At 40.5% G+C, this 14,178-nt stretch overlaps 1 protein-coding gene across 1 annotated transcript; it reads right to left on the bottom strand.

Annotated features, from left to right (window-relative positions):
• Positions 1–2,614: 2,614 nt before the first annotated feature.
• Positions 2,615–12,846, bottom strand: LOC113161423 (bMERB domain-containing protein 1-like). The gene is made up of 6 exons (XM_026358999.1): positions 12,730–12,846; positions 8,688–8,808; positions 7,502–7,575; positions 7,286–7,400; positions 5,527–5,597; positions 2,615–5,277 (listed from the first exon to the last, which is right to left on the bottom strand). The coding sequence occupies exons 1-6, from the start codon at positions 12,806–12,808 to the stop codon at positions 5,165–5,167; spliced, it is 573 nt and encodes a 190-aa protein (XP_026214784.1). The 5' UTR covers positions 12,809–12,846; the 3' UTR covers positions 2,615–5,164.
• Positions 12,847–14,178: the final 1,332 nt, after the last annotated feature.

Raw genomic sequence — 14,178 nt, 5'->3', positions numbered from 1 at the left:
TTTGTGCTGTTTTATAATTGATAATTAAATAAACTGTTCAGTGTGAAAAATATTAAGACATTTCTTCTGGACTGAAGAGCAACATTTGTAACTTTAGGAGGATGTGGAGCTCAAAGAGACATCTACAAATCTTATGCTGTTCTTCAGCCCTGCTCCGCTGTTCAATGAACATTCGGGTCGTAGCTTCTCATTTACAACATTACATTTTAATTTGGTTCATTTATAACCTGTCTGAAACAACCCCCCTGTTATATTTTTGGCATGCATCCAAAGACCTGCAATGCGTCTCAAAACAAAATAACATTCATATCTTTCAGGAGCCAATTATAAAAAGGCCAAAACCAGGACATCAGCTCTTGAATTTTCATATAGAGAAGAACAGGGTGAATGAATAAGAGCTGCATAGAAAAGGAGAAAAGTAACACCAAAAATATCGAAATCTTAATTTATTTATCTTTATTAACTTATTTATATTTAGATTATTTATCTTTAATTATCTCAATCTTTAAAAAGCGAGCAAGAGCAAATAAGTGAGGTTTCTTCAGATGAGAGTTTACTGGTCATACCTGCCCATCCTTAAGAAAGAAAGAAAAAAAAAAAAACTCAGACAGACCCACAGATACTCATATATTCACTCTCTTTATTGCTACTTGCTTCTCCATTTTAGTGAGCCAAGCGGCATTTCCATTATGGTGCTGCTGACATAATGAGAAGGAGATAAGCAGGGAGGCAGACTCTAGACCTGGCAACCTGCTGCATCATAATGATTTGATTATTGGTCAGAGATGCTCTGGGTGTTTTTGAGGAGATAGGGAGGGTGAAATATGGATTGGAAGCAGAGAGAGACGGAGAGGAGGGAGGACTGACTGGTGCATGAGTCAGGGTTGCCTTTTTTTTTTTTTTTTACTTTACAAGTAAGAAAATCAGTTTTGTTTCATGCATTGGTGAATTTAGGAGAGAGTTAATGAAACATGGCAACCTTCCAAGTAAAGCCGCTAGAACTGCCCACACTCTCATTACCGGTGACTGTGATGAAGAGCGTTAGCTGTCATTTAGAAACCCCTGGACTGAGGAGAGATGAGACCAGACGTGAATGAGAAACAGTAGGAAGCGGGTTTTTCTATCTGAAATAGAACAATTTGACAGAGACTGACAACAGGTAGCAAGAGACATATAATTGGTGTCATCATAATCATTATCAATTGTACAAAACATGGTTCTGAATATGAAAGAGCAGAAAGCTTGCAGGCTTCAGCTGCCCGCACGCCAGCAGCTGGCATCTGCAGCGCTGAGATGTCAGTGGATTGTTAATTAGCCAGGACACACAGTCCTGGTCCTGCTGGGATTAAAGAACTTTTCCAGTAAGTGCTTCAGAGCCTTTTACGAAAAATATAAGAATTTTTCCTCTTAGGAGCAATCTAACGCTCCTTCAAAAGGCCTCCTCTTCACTGTTTTGCAGCTTTTAAAGTGGACATTTCTGCCTTAGGACACCTTTCTGCGAATCTGTTCTACCGTTTTCCAGCATTATTATTTAGCGTGTTATATTCACTCTGTTTACTCCTTGATTTAAATGCTGCATTCTGCTGCACCACATCTCTCTCTTACAGAGGGTATGTGTAAAATCTACAGTGGCTAGATGAATGTTGACCTATTTCCAAGAAGGACTATTTTCATAATGTGGTTATTGTGATCATATACATATGTTCACTTTATGGTTTCTGTATATTTTGTGCTTGTGGTCTGCAACTAGTGGTGAGAATGATAATAATTTTCCCACTCAGTGTTACTCCTCCGCTTATTCGTGCAAAGTCACACAGATATTCTGACCACATCCATCAACACACAATTTGAACAAAGCAGGTGACAAAAGGGAAGCTTTGACACAGCTTCCACCCACTACATCCAGTTAGAAAATAATGTTTTTTAAACACTACAAGACCCACATGCAGTAACAGAGAGTGAGTGTCAAACTCGACATCACAGATAAAATAGAACCCGAGGTCACTTATGCCTACTTTCAAATTTCAAATTCATGTCTGAGACCTTAAATAGAAAAATCTTTTCGATTATTTTTTTTAATTTGAGCAGCCAAAACTCTTTTTTTAAAACACAAAACCGCTAATGAACAGTTTGCACTGTGCATGCTATGAGCATGTCTGCAAGTGTTGAGGCAAATCTTGCATAGGTTATCCAGGAAATAAGAAAGAAAAAGAGTGAAGTAATTTATTTTACTCAGATTTGAGAATAAATCTGATAATTCCCTTAACTGTCTATTAAACTGTTCACTTTCATCCGGTCTTTGTGTTAAGCTAAGCTAATCACTTCCCTGCTGTAGCTCCATAGACACACCTGATGTTCCTTGTCAACCGAGAAAGCACATTGTTTTTTAACTATTTCTTAAAATAGGAGGCGTCTTAACATAGCTATAGACAGATACTACACAAATGCATGCTTGACGGTGAATGAAAATTCGTGCAAACCTTCACTTTAAAAACAAGAAGTATTTCGTATGCTTCAGTGGAACTGTTCAATTTGCAAAAGTCTCACTTCCTAAGAAACTGGAACTAAGGTCAGAAACTTGTAACGCCTGTAAATTTGACTGGTCTGCATAATTACCAGACTGAATCTCAAGATGTGACGGTTAATTTATAGGTTTAACTGAGAACAACTCAGAATTTGCAGCCTAATTCTTATAAAAAAAACAGGTCCTTTCAGTCACCACCAAGTACTTTTACAACACACGCAGCCTTGCAATTAGAGTTTATTAGAGTCGGGCACAACCAACTGGAAAAGAAGTAAGAGTATACCATCAAGTCACAGTAACCATAGTAACAAAGCAGTGACAGCTACTGTACCGCTTGTTATCACCCTCGTGTTCGTCTGAACGCATACAAGCACAAGTACATACACTGCACACATACGCGCGCATTTTCTTCCTCATATATTTCTCCCACATATGTACAAACGAACGAGGATTTACACTATTTATCCTTCTGCACAAAGAATCGTGCAGAGTGTGTACAGGTGTGGCGTTGCCCTTTACACTAAGTGCTGCCCTTGTGGGAACTCACAGTGTTTCCACTAAAGATGAGTCACACTGAAGATTAGACTCTCTCTGAACTCTGTGCCCTCCCACTCACTTTCTCTCTTTTTCTTCCTCTCCCCTGTGTTTGACTACTTCAGCTTCTCTTCTAGTAACATTTCCTCTCCCAGACTCGCTCCCCTGCGAGAGTATCTCTCCTAAGAGGCTTCGTGGACTCCTCCACATCTCCGAGCGTCTGTTCTTGAAGCCTCACTTGACTCATGCGGAGCACAGCCAGGGGATGTAACACACCCTCCAGCTTATCCGAACAGCTGGTTCGATGTCGAAAAATGAAAACTGAAATAACAGCAACACACACTCTCCACACATGAAAATAAGGACTGATTAGTTGGAGGTCTTCTTCAGATCAGAGAGCTACGGTTGCAGTTCAACTGTGGGAACAAACATGACGATACAGTCATTAATTTTTGTGTTACTAATTATTTTTCATCTATTTTGCCCTTAATAGCACACATCTAATCCCCCTGTGAACCTTTAATGACAGCACAAGACGTGGTCGCTGGGGGATCCATGACCCGAATCCTCTGTGGCAGTTTTGGGACTGAATATCAAAAGATCCACTGATTGAAGAAAAGAGACAGCTGTGTCCCTGTTACCCATTGGACCCACTGGGAATAAATCATAAACAACTGCATATGATGCATTCAAATCAAACTGGGAGTTTAAACTGAGAATTATAGCCTCGTTTTTGCTAGACATCCAAGCAGTTTTCATCTAGAAAGGTGTGAAAAGGATTCAGAGGCTGCGTCATAAATAGGTGACATTATTCACCCAGAGAATCCGAACTATCCCTCGCTAAAAAGGCTGTTATTCAGTTTGCCTTTCATTAGGTATCCATGATAGAACTCAGGTATTTGTTTTTGTCTCACCTCTCCGATCAGTCCAACCTTTCTCGTTGCCTCATTGTAAAGATATGGGGTATACAAGGTTGCTATGGTGACTATTCTTCTTGGCAACACAGAGATGTGCTTCGTAGTTTGATTGGCCACTGTGCCCCACATCCTGGACATATGATCCATTGGCCATTGAGCCAATGGAGCCTCACTGATACTTTCTATAGGAATGAGGAGAAAAAAAAAGATAATAAAGATTAAAAAGATGTCATGTGAGTGGTAATACATAATGTTTATATATAGTGGAAGTGGGCTCAAGAGTTTTCTCTGAGTAGATCAATACAAAACATCAAGTACTCAAAACCACTCAAAACACTGGAGTTGACTATAACTATATTTAGTCTAGTGGTCTGTGCTGTCAGTTGAGTACTGAAGCATATCATTGTGAAAACATGCATATGGCTGATGCAGAACTCAGGAAGGCTCAATAAAGTGAAAGTAGTTTACATGTGATGGGACCTTGGTATGCATGTAGATGGCATGGAAGTCACTGTGTTCCCCTTCTGCCATCAAATTGTCGCCACACCACTATTTGTTGAACACTTATCAATTAAAATACTGAAGCAGAGGGTTCTATCGTCACAAACCACCGTTTTTTAAAAGGTCATATTCATTTAGGTCTGGATTCAAGTCAGAGGAAACTTCATCCTAGCACGGCTCCTGATTAATGTCAGTGTCATTAGTGTTATCTCCTTAGTGCTAATTACAAAGTTCCAGTAGTGTGTCTGGACTGACCTGCTGACTCTTCCAAAACTTTACATCACTTCAAAACAAAGACATGACAATAGGCCACTCTATATGCCCGATTTGTGTTTGTTTAGATCTATCAGACAGTGTCGCATTCACCTGAAAAAAAGAAATAAATGCAGTATGCTGGGTTGCATTTTTTTGGGAGCTTAGGGGGAGTAGAATTCAAGACAGGACTGGGATTTGAGACACAGATAGAAAATGAGAAAGAAGCAAACGGATCCAACATGAAACAAACGGGATTCTTGGGACTGAAAATCACAACACAGCATCTTTGCAATATCCTGTGCTCTCTATCTTGTGCTGTTCTGTCCATGTTTCAAAGTCTCTCCTGGAGTGAAAAGCGGAACCTGAAGCCATTTTAAGTTTGTGGCCCCTGTATCACTGCCCCTGCGGAAGGGCCCTCCATTTTGGCCCCGGTCTACATGATGGAGCATGTGAAGCCGCAGCACTCCTTCAGCAGGGTCAGGCCTGTTTTGGCGAAGGGAGAAGAGGTCTGCTGAGCCCTGGATGGCACCCGTCTGGTCGGCACACCTGGAGAACAGAAATATCGCACTGTGAGGAAACGCGGCCCCTGTCGTCTCCTCATATAAATTTTACGGTGAACCAACCCGTGGGTGTATAAGGCTTAATACTTCAGAGCCCATGGGAGGAAAAAACACTGAACAAGAAAAAACACAGGATATATTCACCACCAAACATTTCCACATCAGCTTCTAAACTCCTCTCTCTTGTCTGTACTTTGACAAAGCACAGAATACAGATGTCCTTAGGCTTAAATACCTGACTTCTTCATATTTCGTGGGAGTTTGGACTTCAGAAAATCTGCCATTTCTTTATCTTCTTCTTTCTCCCTGTAGAAATGAAGAAAAACCAATAAAAAAAAAAAAGCATGAAAGTGCGTGAATACTTTAAACACATGGTTTATTCTATTTAACCTTTTGTTTCTTTCACAAAAGAAAAGCCGGCCGAAATATATGCCGACGGGAGTTATCAAAAAATGTTCAGGGAGTTCCCTCTGTTTCACAAATACTAGAAAGTACTACAACTACTACATTTCAAAAAGGTATCTGGGGCACTTTAAATCAGCCTAGTTTCTTTTTCTTATGACTGCATGAAGGTTGACTTGACTAAAGTAGAGAGATGAAACACCTTCCCCATGCACATATTTGATAAGAAACCTAATGCAGATCTGGCTGTTAGAAAATATTAGATTTACTCAGAGAGGTACTATTGAAAAATTCAATAAACCTGGCAGCTACTTTTCTCCTTGTCAAGAACCTTAGATGCACATCGGCGTACAGTATTTCCGTGTAGTGCTTACTGCCACAACCACAAAGATGTGTTACAGATATACGACATACAATATATTGATATCAAATTCTGTTCAGATGTCTAAAAATGCTTTTTGTGAGATAGTATGTTATAAAAATAAAAATAAAACTATGGTAATAAACAGCAGAAAAAAGTCTGTCGGAGCAGCCAGAGGTAAAAAAAAGAAAAAGAAAAAGAGACTGATCTCTACAGTAATCAGTGTGGACAAGATGGCCTCAAGTGCTGTCACATCCTCTTCTCTTGCTGTTGTTCTCCTGCATACTGCCTCTCACCTTCTCAGCAGCCCTTCAGCCTTTTTACAACACAAACACAAAGTGCGCTTTACACAGACTTACAGTGTTTGATACCATCTGAGAGCTGGAGCGGAGAGCTGATCACACCTAAAACCATGCTTCAGAAACCATAGCTGGTTTTAACTCACTGTTCGGAGAGGGTGGTTAACAGGTGAGTTACAGGACCTGTGAACATCCACTATAGCAGTCGTCAATAATCCAGAAAGAAGTGAATGAGCATTAAGAAAATATAAAAGGCTTCCTGCAACAGGCTCCTAAATGTATCAGCGAACGTGCAGTGTTGGTTTCAAATGTGGTGAAGCACTGTGCCCGGATTTAAACACTCTCCTCTCACAGCACTCATCAGCCGCCAGCAGCATCACTTCCGAGGCTCAGTGGGCCAAGAGATGCCAAAATAGACGCAAACAGATTTTCAACCATTAACAGGTTCTCTTGTAGTGCTCAGTGATGCATGCTGACACATCTTTAATTGAACCAGCTCTCTGCTGTGCACTCCGTGGTTCGCTGTCTCACACCTCTGTGCCTTGGGAAACGTTCCAGTGTTTTAATGGAGCGCAGTGGGGGCAGCTTAGTGGAAACATACATATGGATGATACTGAACTGAGGCACAAATTTACCAGCGTTGATGCTATTAGTGTGTGTGTGTGTGTCGCCCCACAAACTGGTATTATTAGTGTAGTCAGCTATTATAAGAATGTCAGGGAAAGATGATCTGCTTTGTTGTTAAATAAAAAAAAAAAAAAACAGATCAGTGCATGAAAAATGATTCCCTGATATTGAATCTGTGTCTCTGTATCTGGGGGGTTTACACGAGCTGTATTTCAATATTTTTTTTTTGTATTTCTAAAAATTCTGCACGGTGACAGATAACCAACCATTTTCTATCAAGCTGTAATGATATCACAGAAGCGCACCTGAGTCTTTCGAACTCCACGTCGTCCACCAGGAAATCTCTGGTCTCAACCAGCTTCTGGATCTGCTGCAGTAGTTCTTCCTCCTTCTGCCGATCCTCATTGGACTTGTCGTTATCTATGGTACAAAGAGGAAGACATCGACAACAGAAAGTCAACAAAGATCTGCTTTTCTTTTCTGTCTGCTTTGATAAAAAGCGGAAAGTTGCTGACCCCTACCTGGTATGGACACTAACATGTGTAGCTCCTTCTTCAGACGAGTGATCTCCTTGCACAGTTGAATGTCGTCCATCCTAGGGACAAAATGACTGCGTTTAACACTCACATTTTCCTTTAAAAGGTAGTGAAGTCTTAACTCTAGTGTGTAGAATAAATGAACCCATGCAGAGAAAGCTTGATATTAATCTGATGCTTCACAGACGAGGTGACGCAATCTCTTTGTGAGCAGAAATCCCCGTGGGCTCTCTGGGCTAGATTCTGTAGATTTCACTCTGTCTTTATCACACTGAGATGCACGCACACACACATTACACATATTAATCAGTGTCATAGGAGAGAGAGCCTCGCCACTGTGTCCCATGTAAGATTCTTACCAGGTAAGGCCTAGAATACCAATGATACGCTTTCCTCACACACCTAGAGGATTCTTGTTTGTGAACTGCAGATAAAAAAAAAAAAGAGTTCTTCAAATCGTGACTCTCCATCTGCATCCTCGCTTCCTCCTCTTCCCCCTCCTCCAGTATGTCATTCTTCCACTTTATTTGCTTGACTCCTTCTTGCTACTCCACACTCGCCGCTCCTCACATTCCCCCCCCCCCCCCCAACTGTCTGAGCCGCGTTACAGCTTATCTTTCAGATGACTAGATGAATAAATATCCATGCATTAGCCTGCGTAATGGAAGGGTGAAGCTGCTAGGAGGTGTGTTTCTGTTACAGGGGTTTGTTCTGGTACGAACAGTGGCTTGCTAAGAGAAGACTGTATGATGCAACTCTCCAGGAGCTTCTGTTGTGTGTGCTCTTACAGACTGATGAAACAGACTGAATCATTCATCTGTTTTTCACTGTGGCTTAAAAATATTGTCCTGTATGTCTGAAGCAGAAAGCACAAACATGATCCAGCTGCATTTATTTATTTATTCAATTATTACGATCCACGTTGCCACAGAAAGGGCTCGGGTATAATCATTGACATTTTGTTTTCAAATATTATATATCATTTTTATTTTATTTATGTATTACTTTTTATATTCCCATGTGCAATGAGCACACATCATCTCTCAGCTTATAAAAAAGGAACACATCCGTGTTACTACTGAACATCTGTTTTCTCCGTTCATCTAATACACAGGTGCTGCAGATGGCAGCCATGTGTGAAAGCAACGTGTTGGTGTTTTAACCTACTCACATATATCTGAGCTCTGACTCCCTCCTGACCAGGACGTCCCTGATCCTCTCAATCTTAAAGAGCTCCCCTTCGATGTCATCCACGGTGATGGTGGAGTCTGCCATGGATACCACATCATCCTCTGTGGGAAAATAGAGAGAAGGAGAAACAGAGGGAGTTTGTAGTTTGGCTGAATTTTGCAAAAGAAAGCAAACATGTTGAACAAATATAAAAAAAAGGAATTTACACTTACTCGACAGAAACAGAGAGACAGAGACAAACTCACATCCCACATCTGTTAGTCGTTGGCAAATGGCTGCACTCTCTCTCTCTCTCTCTCTCTCTCTCTCTCTCTCTCTCTCTCTCTCTCTCTCTCTCTCACACACACACACACACACACACACATAGCCATCAACAGCTCTGTCTACCCAGTGTAGACTTAGAAAGACAGTGACTCCATCTCCACTGACCTCCTGAGGACACATTTCTTCGACAGTAGCGGCACTACTCCTCAAACGCAGTTGTGCAAGTAGTTGTTGTTGTAATCAGTGGTAAATCTAAACAGTTAAGTGTGACCTCAGGATTCACTTGAACTACAAACCTGCTTTTGCTTTAGTAAAAAGGATATTTTTAGTCACCATGCAGGTAGTAATATGAACATGGTAGAACATTAACTGAACACTGAGCCAATTAGCAAAAAACTACCTTGGTAGTTGCACAACAAAAGTTAAACGCTAAGCTCACATTTAATAATGATTTATTTTGTGATTATGTGTTTATAATAGTTTTTATAATTTGAGGTAACAACCATTAAATAATTATACATTAGAACAACATAAAACAGTACTACAGCAAGAGAGCAATGACGTGGTAGTGAGTAATCCCTGCAGGAATATCACCTTTTACACACAGCAGCTCTGCAATAAACATATTGTGTACTGAATGTTTCTCAATGACTCGGTGAACAGCACAGTAAACATGATGCTGTGTCAAATCTACTCCATGGTGCGTGACCTCCTCGTAGTTCCGTTTTTATCTTAAGATAATTAAACGCTGAATCTAAAATAAAGCAAAGATAGTATTTGCTACACATATCTCAGCCACGATTTACAGCAGTATGTGTGCTCTCTCCAATCAGTGCCATCATTTATTCTAATGTATCCATCTCAAGGTCCTTACACATTTGTGCAGAATGAAATGATGTTGAAGTGTTTAAACACAGCGTCACTAGTTTTGGAGCAGGTGCTGCACTGAATAGTCCAACAGCTGTCCTCGATAGGCTGTTGTTAAAATGTACTATCTTTATTCGAGGCACATTAAACCTCTGGAAGTCAGAGCTAGGTGGATCAGAAGTGTGATGAAGACATGTTTTGCACTATAAAACACACAATACAGAGGAAGTCTATTGTACTAAAGCAGACTTTTATGAAATCACTGGGGATGGTTATCATTGCTGGAATGAGACCTTCGTTTGGAAACTGCTTTGTAAAACAGACAGAAGTGAATACTGAAGTGCAAAGAGATGTCTTCACATTCGGCACTGTTACTATGACAAATCTGGCTGATGACAGTGTAGCGTCAAGACAACCTTGACACCTGAAAGGTAGAACTGAACTGTTGCAGCAAGTATTCAATTGTTAATAGGATTAAAAGGAAGTGTACATGAAGAAGTGTCTTCTCATACATCACATATTACTGCACCAAGTGTGGGCGTGTGACACGTCGTACAGTAGACTTCAATAAACGTTTAATGTCGACTATAGGGAGGTTGTTAAAAAGCCTGGTTTTCCTGCTGAAGAGCTCTTTGTACCACATTAGCATTTTTTCAGTTGTAAATATTTTTCTTGTTAAGAATTCAGTTCAGATTTAGATGAGAAGGTTCAAATCCCTCTCATTTCTGTACCCAAATGGACATGACTCTGAACCTGTGTTGATCTTTACTGTAACATTAGAGCTTTGAATGGTTTTGATTCATTTCTGAACTTTGTGTTAGCCAGACTCGCCGTTCCCCAACGCTTTCATCCCTTTGTGCTAAACGAGGCTAATTGCATCACTGCTGCAACACAGAGCAGAGAGTGCTATCAGTCATCTTATCTAATTCATCATAATAAAGACAGAATCTATTATATAATAAACATATAATAATTATTATAATAACAAGTCTGTTTTGATCACGCTGTGTGAAAATGCATAATCACCTCTTAGATAAAGCAACACATCCATTATCTATACAGTTTATCTTATGAAGGGTCACACAGGGTGCTGGAGCTGAACCAGCTTTTTTACTGGTGACGCCAGTTTCTTCATTTTTGCTATAGACTGAAAACATTTGGGTTTGACGTTAAAAGATGAACATGAGACAAAACGTTTCAGCTTTCATTTCAAATATCAAATTGCGCACTCTACTGATACTGTACTACTGTAGTTACATGACAGCTGTCAAGACGCTGGGCGATACTTCGGCAGCAATTGCATGTAAACTCTCCAGCAGATGAAATGCCGTGCTTAAAGCAGCTCTCCTGCTGATACAACATCACAACCACCAGCGGCCGCATGTTGCAATATCGCTGCTTGTACCCCGGCTGAAAACTCAAAACCAATGATCATATGTTCACATAATAAATATACAAAGCGATGCTACAAGTGTTATTTCTTATATTTTACACCCTTAGAAACAAGATGTTCTACTGCAGAGACTCTATAGAACAGGTTATTCTTCCACAGAGCACCTATGACTCATCACTAGACCTCTCTGAAATGTTCCCTCCTTTGTGCTTTCTGTCCTTTATCACTTGCTCACATTTAACATCTTTCATCCTCTCTTGCGTCTCCTCATTTCACCCCGCATCTGCTCGTTACCCTACCCCTCTCTTTACCCGTGGCTAGAAGATGTGAATTACATCAGGAGCTCAGTTTACAGTCTTTGCTCCGACTCCAGTCCTCTCTTTTACATCTCCTACTGTACAGCATATTGACAGACAGATCAGAGATCAAGAAGCAGAAGTAAAGGGGAGAGAGGAGGAGGAATGAGTAGAAGGAGAAGACAAGAGGTGGGAAGGAAAACACAAAGGAGTGAGAGGAATAAATGAATAGTAAAATCTGTCAGTGTACAGGGAAAACAGCAGGTTTAACAGAGTCTCTTCACAGCTTTGCTAACCTTCCAGCTGACTGATCACATTCATGCACTTCACAGAAGGTGTTTCAGCACCAGCGTATCAGAACAATCTAGAAAGCATATTGCTCAAAATGAGGATTATTTACACAGCTTTAGTGCAGTAGAGCGATGAGCGCATACAAAATGGAAGAATAGGGCTGAAAGTTTGTTTTTATAACAGGATAAATCATGATCTTCCTATTCAGCCTGATTTACATGTTGGTAAACTGAATTTCTTTAGGACTTTGACTGTTGGCCACATTAAAAAAGACACCTGAAGACACTGTGATGGAATTCTTTCTGTATTTTCTGATGTGTTAAAGATCAAATTCATTCACTGCTGTTATCTCTAAAGACTTCAGTTTCTTCTGACCTAACAGTCTATTGAATATTCACGCTGTGATGCAGCCAACATCCTTCCTGCAGAGTCCCACATGTGGCTCATTATACATCATTTGAATTGCAGGTCACTGACTAATAGACCCTCACTGCAGTCTTACACAGCGACACAGACACACGAGGAGCAGACACCTGTGGATTCTTGACATTTTCAACAGAACTGCTTCCTGCAGTACAACTACACAAATATATTGATTGGTTCCATAAATTTTAACAAACAAACAAAGTGTCTGAAAAGAACCAGCCGAACCCTGATGTGCCTAATTCATGTTCTGCGTGCAATACAAGCTGTACCATTTGTTTTTGCTATGTGTTGTACTGTAAACAGTAGAAACACAACGAGGTCACAATGAATTCACTATTCATGACATCAGACACTTTAAATAGTATGGTAACAAGAACATGAGGTTTAGTAATACCTGAGATTTCACACTGATGCTGCAGGGCATTTACAGAAATTGCATCATTGTCTTAGTTACTATATTGACAAGTAGTAATACTAGTGTCAACCTGGTTTGTTGGTGTCTCTCCTCCATTCGGTGCGCTCTAGTGAACCGTACTGATGAGAGGATCCTCGCTTCTTTTCCATCGCTCCAGCAGCTGCTCCTCTCTTCTTTTGCTTCCGGCTGCAGATGTTTGAAAACAGAAAGGACAAGTACAGGGGAGGAGCCTCGCAGTCTCAGTTTGTTGCTGTATTTCATTGAGTCATCGCCACGCAGCCACCAACGTGCAGCTGCAGAGAGTGAGGCGCTCCAGCGGTTCCCCACCAGCTCTGGCAGGTGTCAGTTGTGCAGCGTGCTGAAGACTCTCTATGAACCAATACTCAGGCTGGGTAAATAGTAACTAAATGGCGCCATCTGATGGTCACTGCAACACATTACAGCTGTTTGGTGCATCAGGTCAAAACTACTTCCTCTTTTCAGTCAGTTTAGAAGTAAGTAGTGGATTTGTGCAAGATTTCTTCCACATTTATCATAAAACACAGAACACTTTACAAAACAAAATCTTTTATTTACAAGATTAGATTTTGATTTGTTACATCATCATGTTCATATATCACATAAGATAAAAAATAATGTGCAAAATGTGTCATGAATTTTCAACTCATGATTGAACCTGCCAGGCCAGGAGACACACACACACACACACACACACACACACGTCAAATAACACATAGCTGTTGACCGTTACTGCCTGACCTCACACCTGAGTGTCAGAGGAGACTTCAAAAACATGTCTGGGTGTTTGAACTCTGTGGTTTTTAAAAATATTTAGTAAGATCTTGAACCACAGTTATGATCATTATTATATTCATAAATAGCTGAATGTCTATTTTGGAAATTTTTAAAAGTTTTGATGGTTACGATGCTTGCTTTACATAGCTGCTGCACTGGTGGTCCTCGCCCACAAAATTATTGTAAACCGTGCAGTTTTAGTGCAAAATCACGTAAATCACGTTACCACATGTATGCAACGCAGCACAGTGAGTGAGTGGGAGGCTGGGTGATTTTCACACCTCAATGCTCATACACTTGAGACATTTACCGGCATGTTTGCTTCAAAGTTTCAATTTTAAGTGTCCTCGACTTTTGTGTTACACATTATCAACCAGTGGCACAGGCTGTTGCAACTCTGGTTACTAAGCAGTGGTCCCGAAGACAAAGTCAACTTAAGTCGAACAGCTAATTTCTCTGGCTTTGTCTGCACACTATCCACGTCTATCTGACATAGTAAAATACAAAAGTTGCTTCTGTTCTACATGAATTCCTGACACTCCTGCACTAAATATAGTGTATAACATGTTTTTCTTAAGTCTAAGGTCAGTCCTTTGCACCTATATGACAGTTTACAGTTTACACATCATTGCATGCAACAGGTTATTTGAATGACTGAGCTACGAAAGCTACAGTGAACTGTCATCGTACCACTCCTTCAACTATTTGCAGGTTTCAATAGCTG

This window comes from Anabas testudineus, chromosome 1 (genome assembly GCF_900324465.2).
Source record: "Anabas testudineus chromosome 1, fAnaTes1.2, whole genome shotgun sequence".
In the NCBI taxonomy this organism is placed as follows: domain Eukaryota; kingdom Metazoa; phylum Chordata; class Actinopteri; order Anabantiformes; family Anabantidae; genus Anabas; species Anabas testudineus.
This window is presented reverse-complemented; position numbering and strand designations above follow the sequence as displayed.

Coding starts and splice junctions, on each gene's coding strand:
- LOC113161423 (XM_026358999.1), bottom strand. CDS start 12,808: ATGGAAAAGAAGCGAGGATCCTCTCATCAGTACGGTTCACTAGAGCGC. Junction 7,576..8,687: donor GAGTCAGAGCTCAGATATAT/GTGAGTAGGTTA, acceptor TTTTGTCCCTAG/GATGGACGACATTCAACTGT. Junction 7,401..7,501: donor CATGTTAGTGTCCATACCAG/GTAGGGGTCAGC, acceptor TTTGTACCATAG/ATAACGACAAGTCCAATGAG.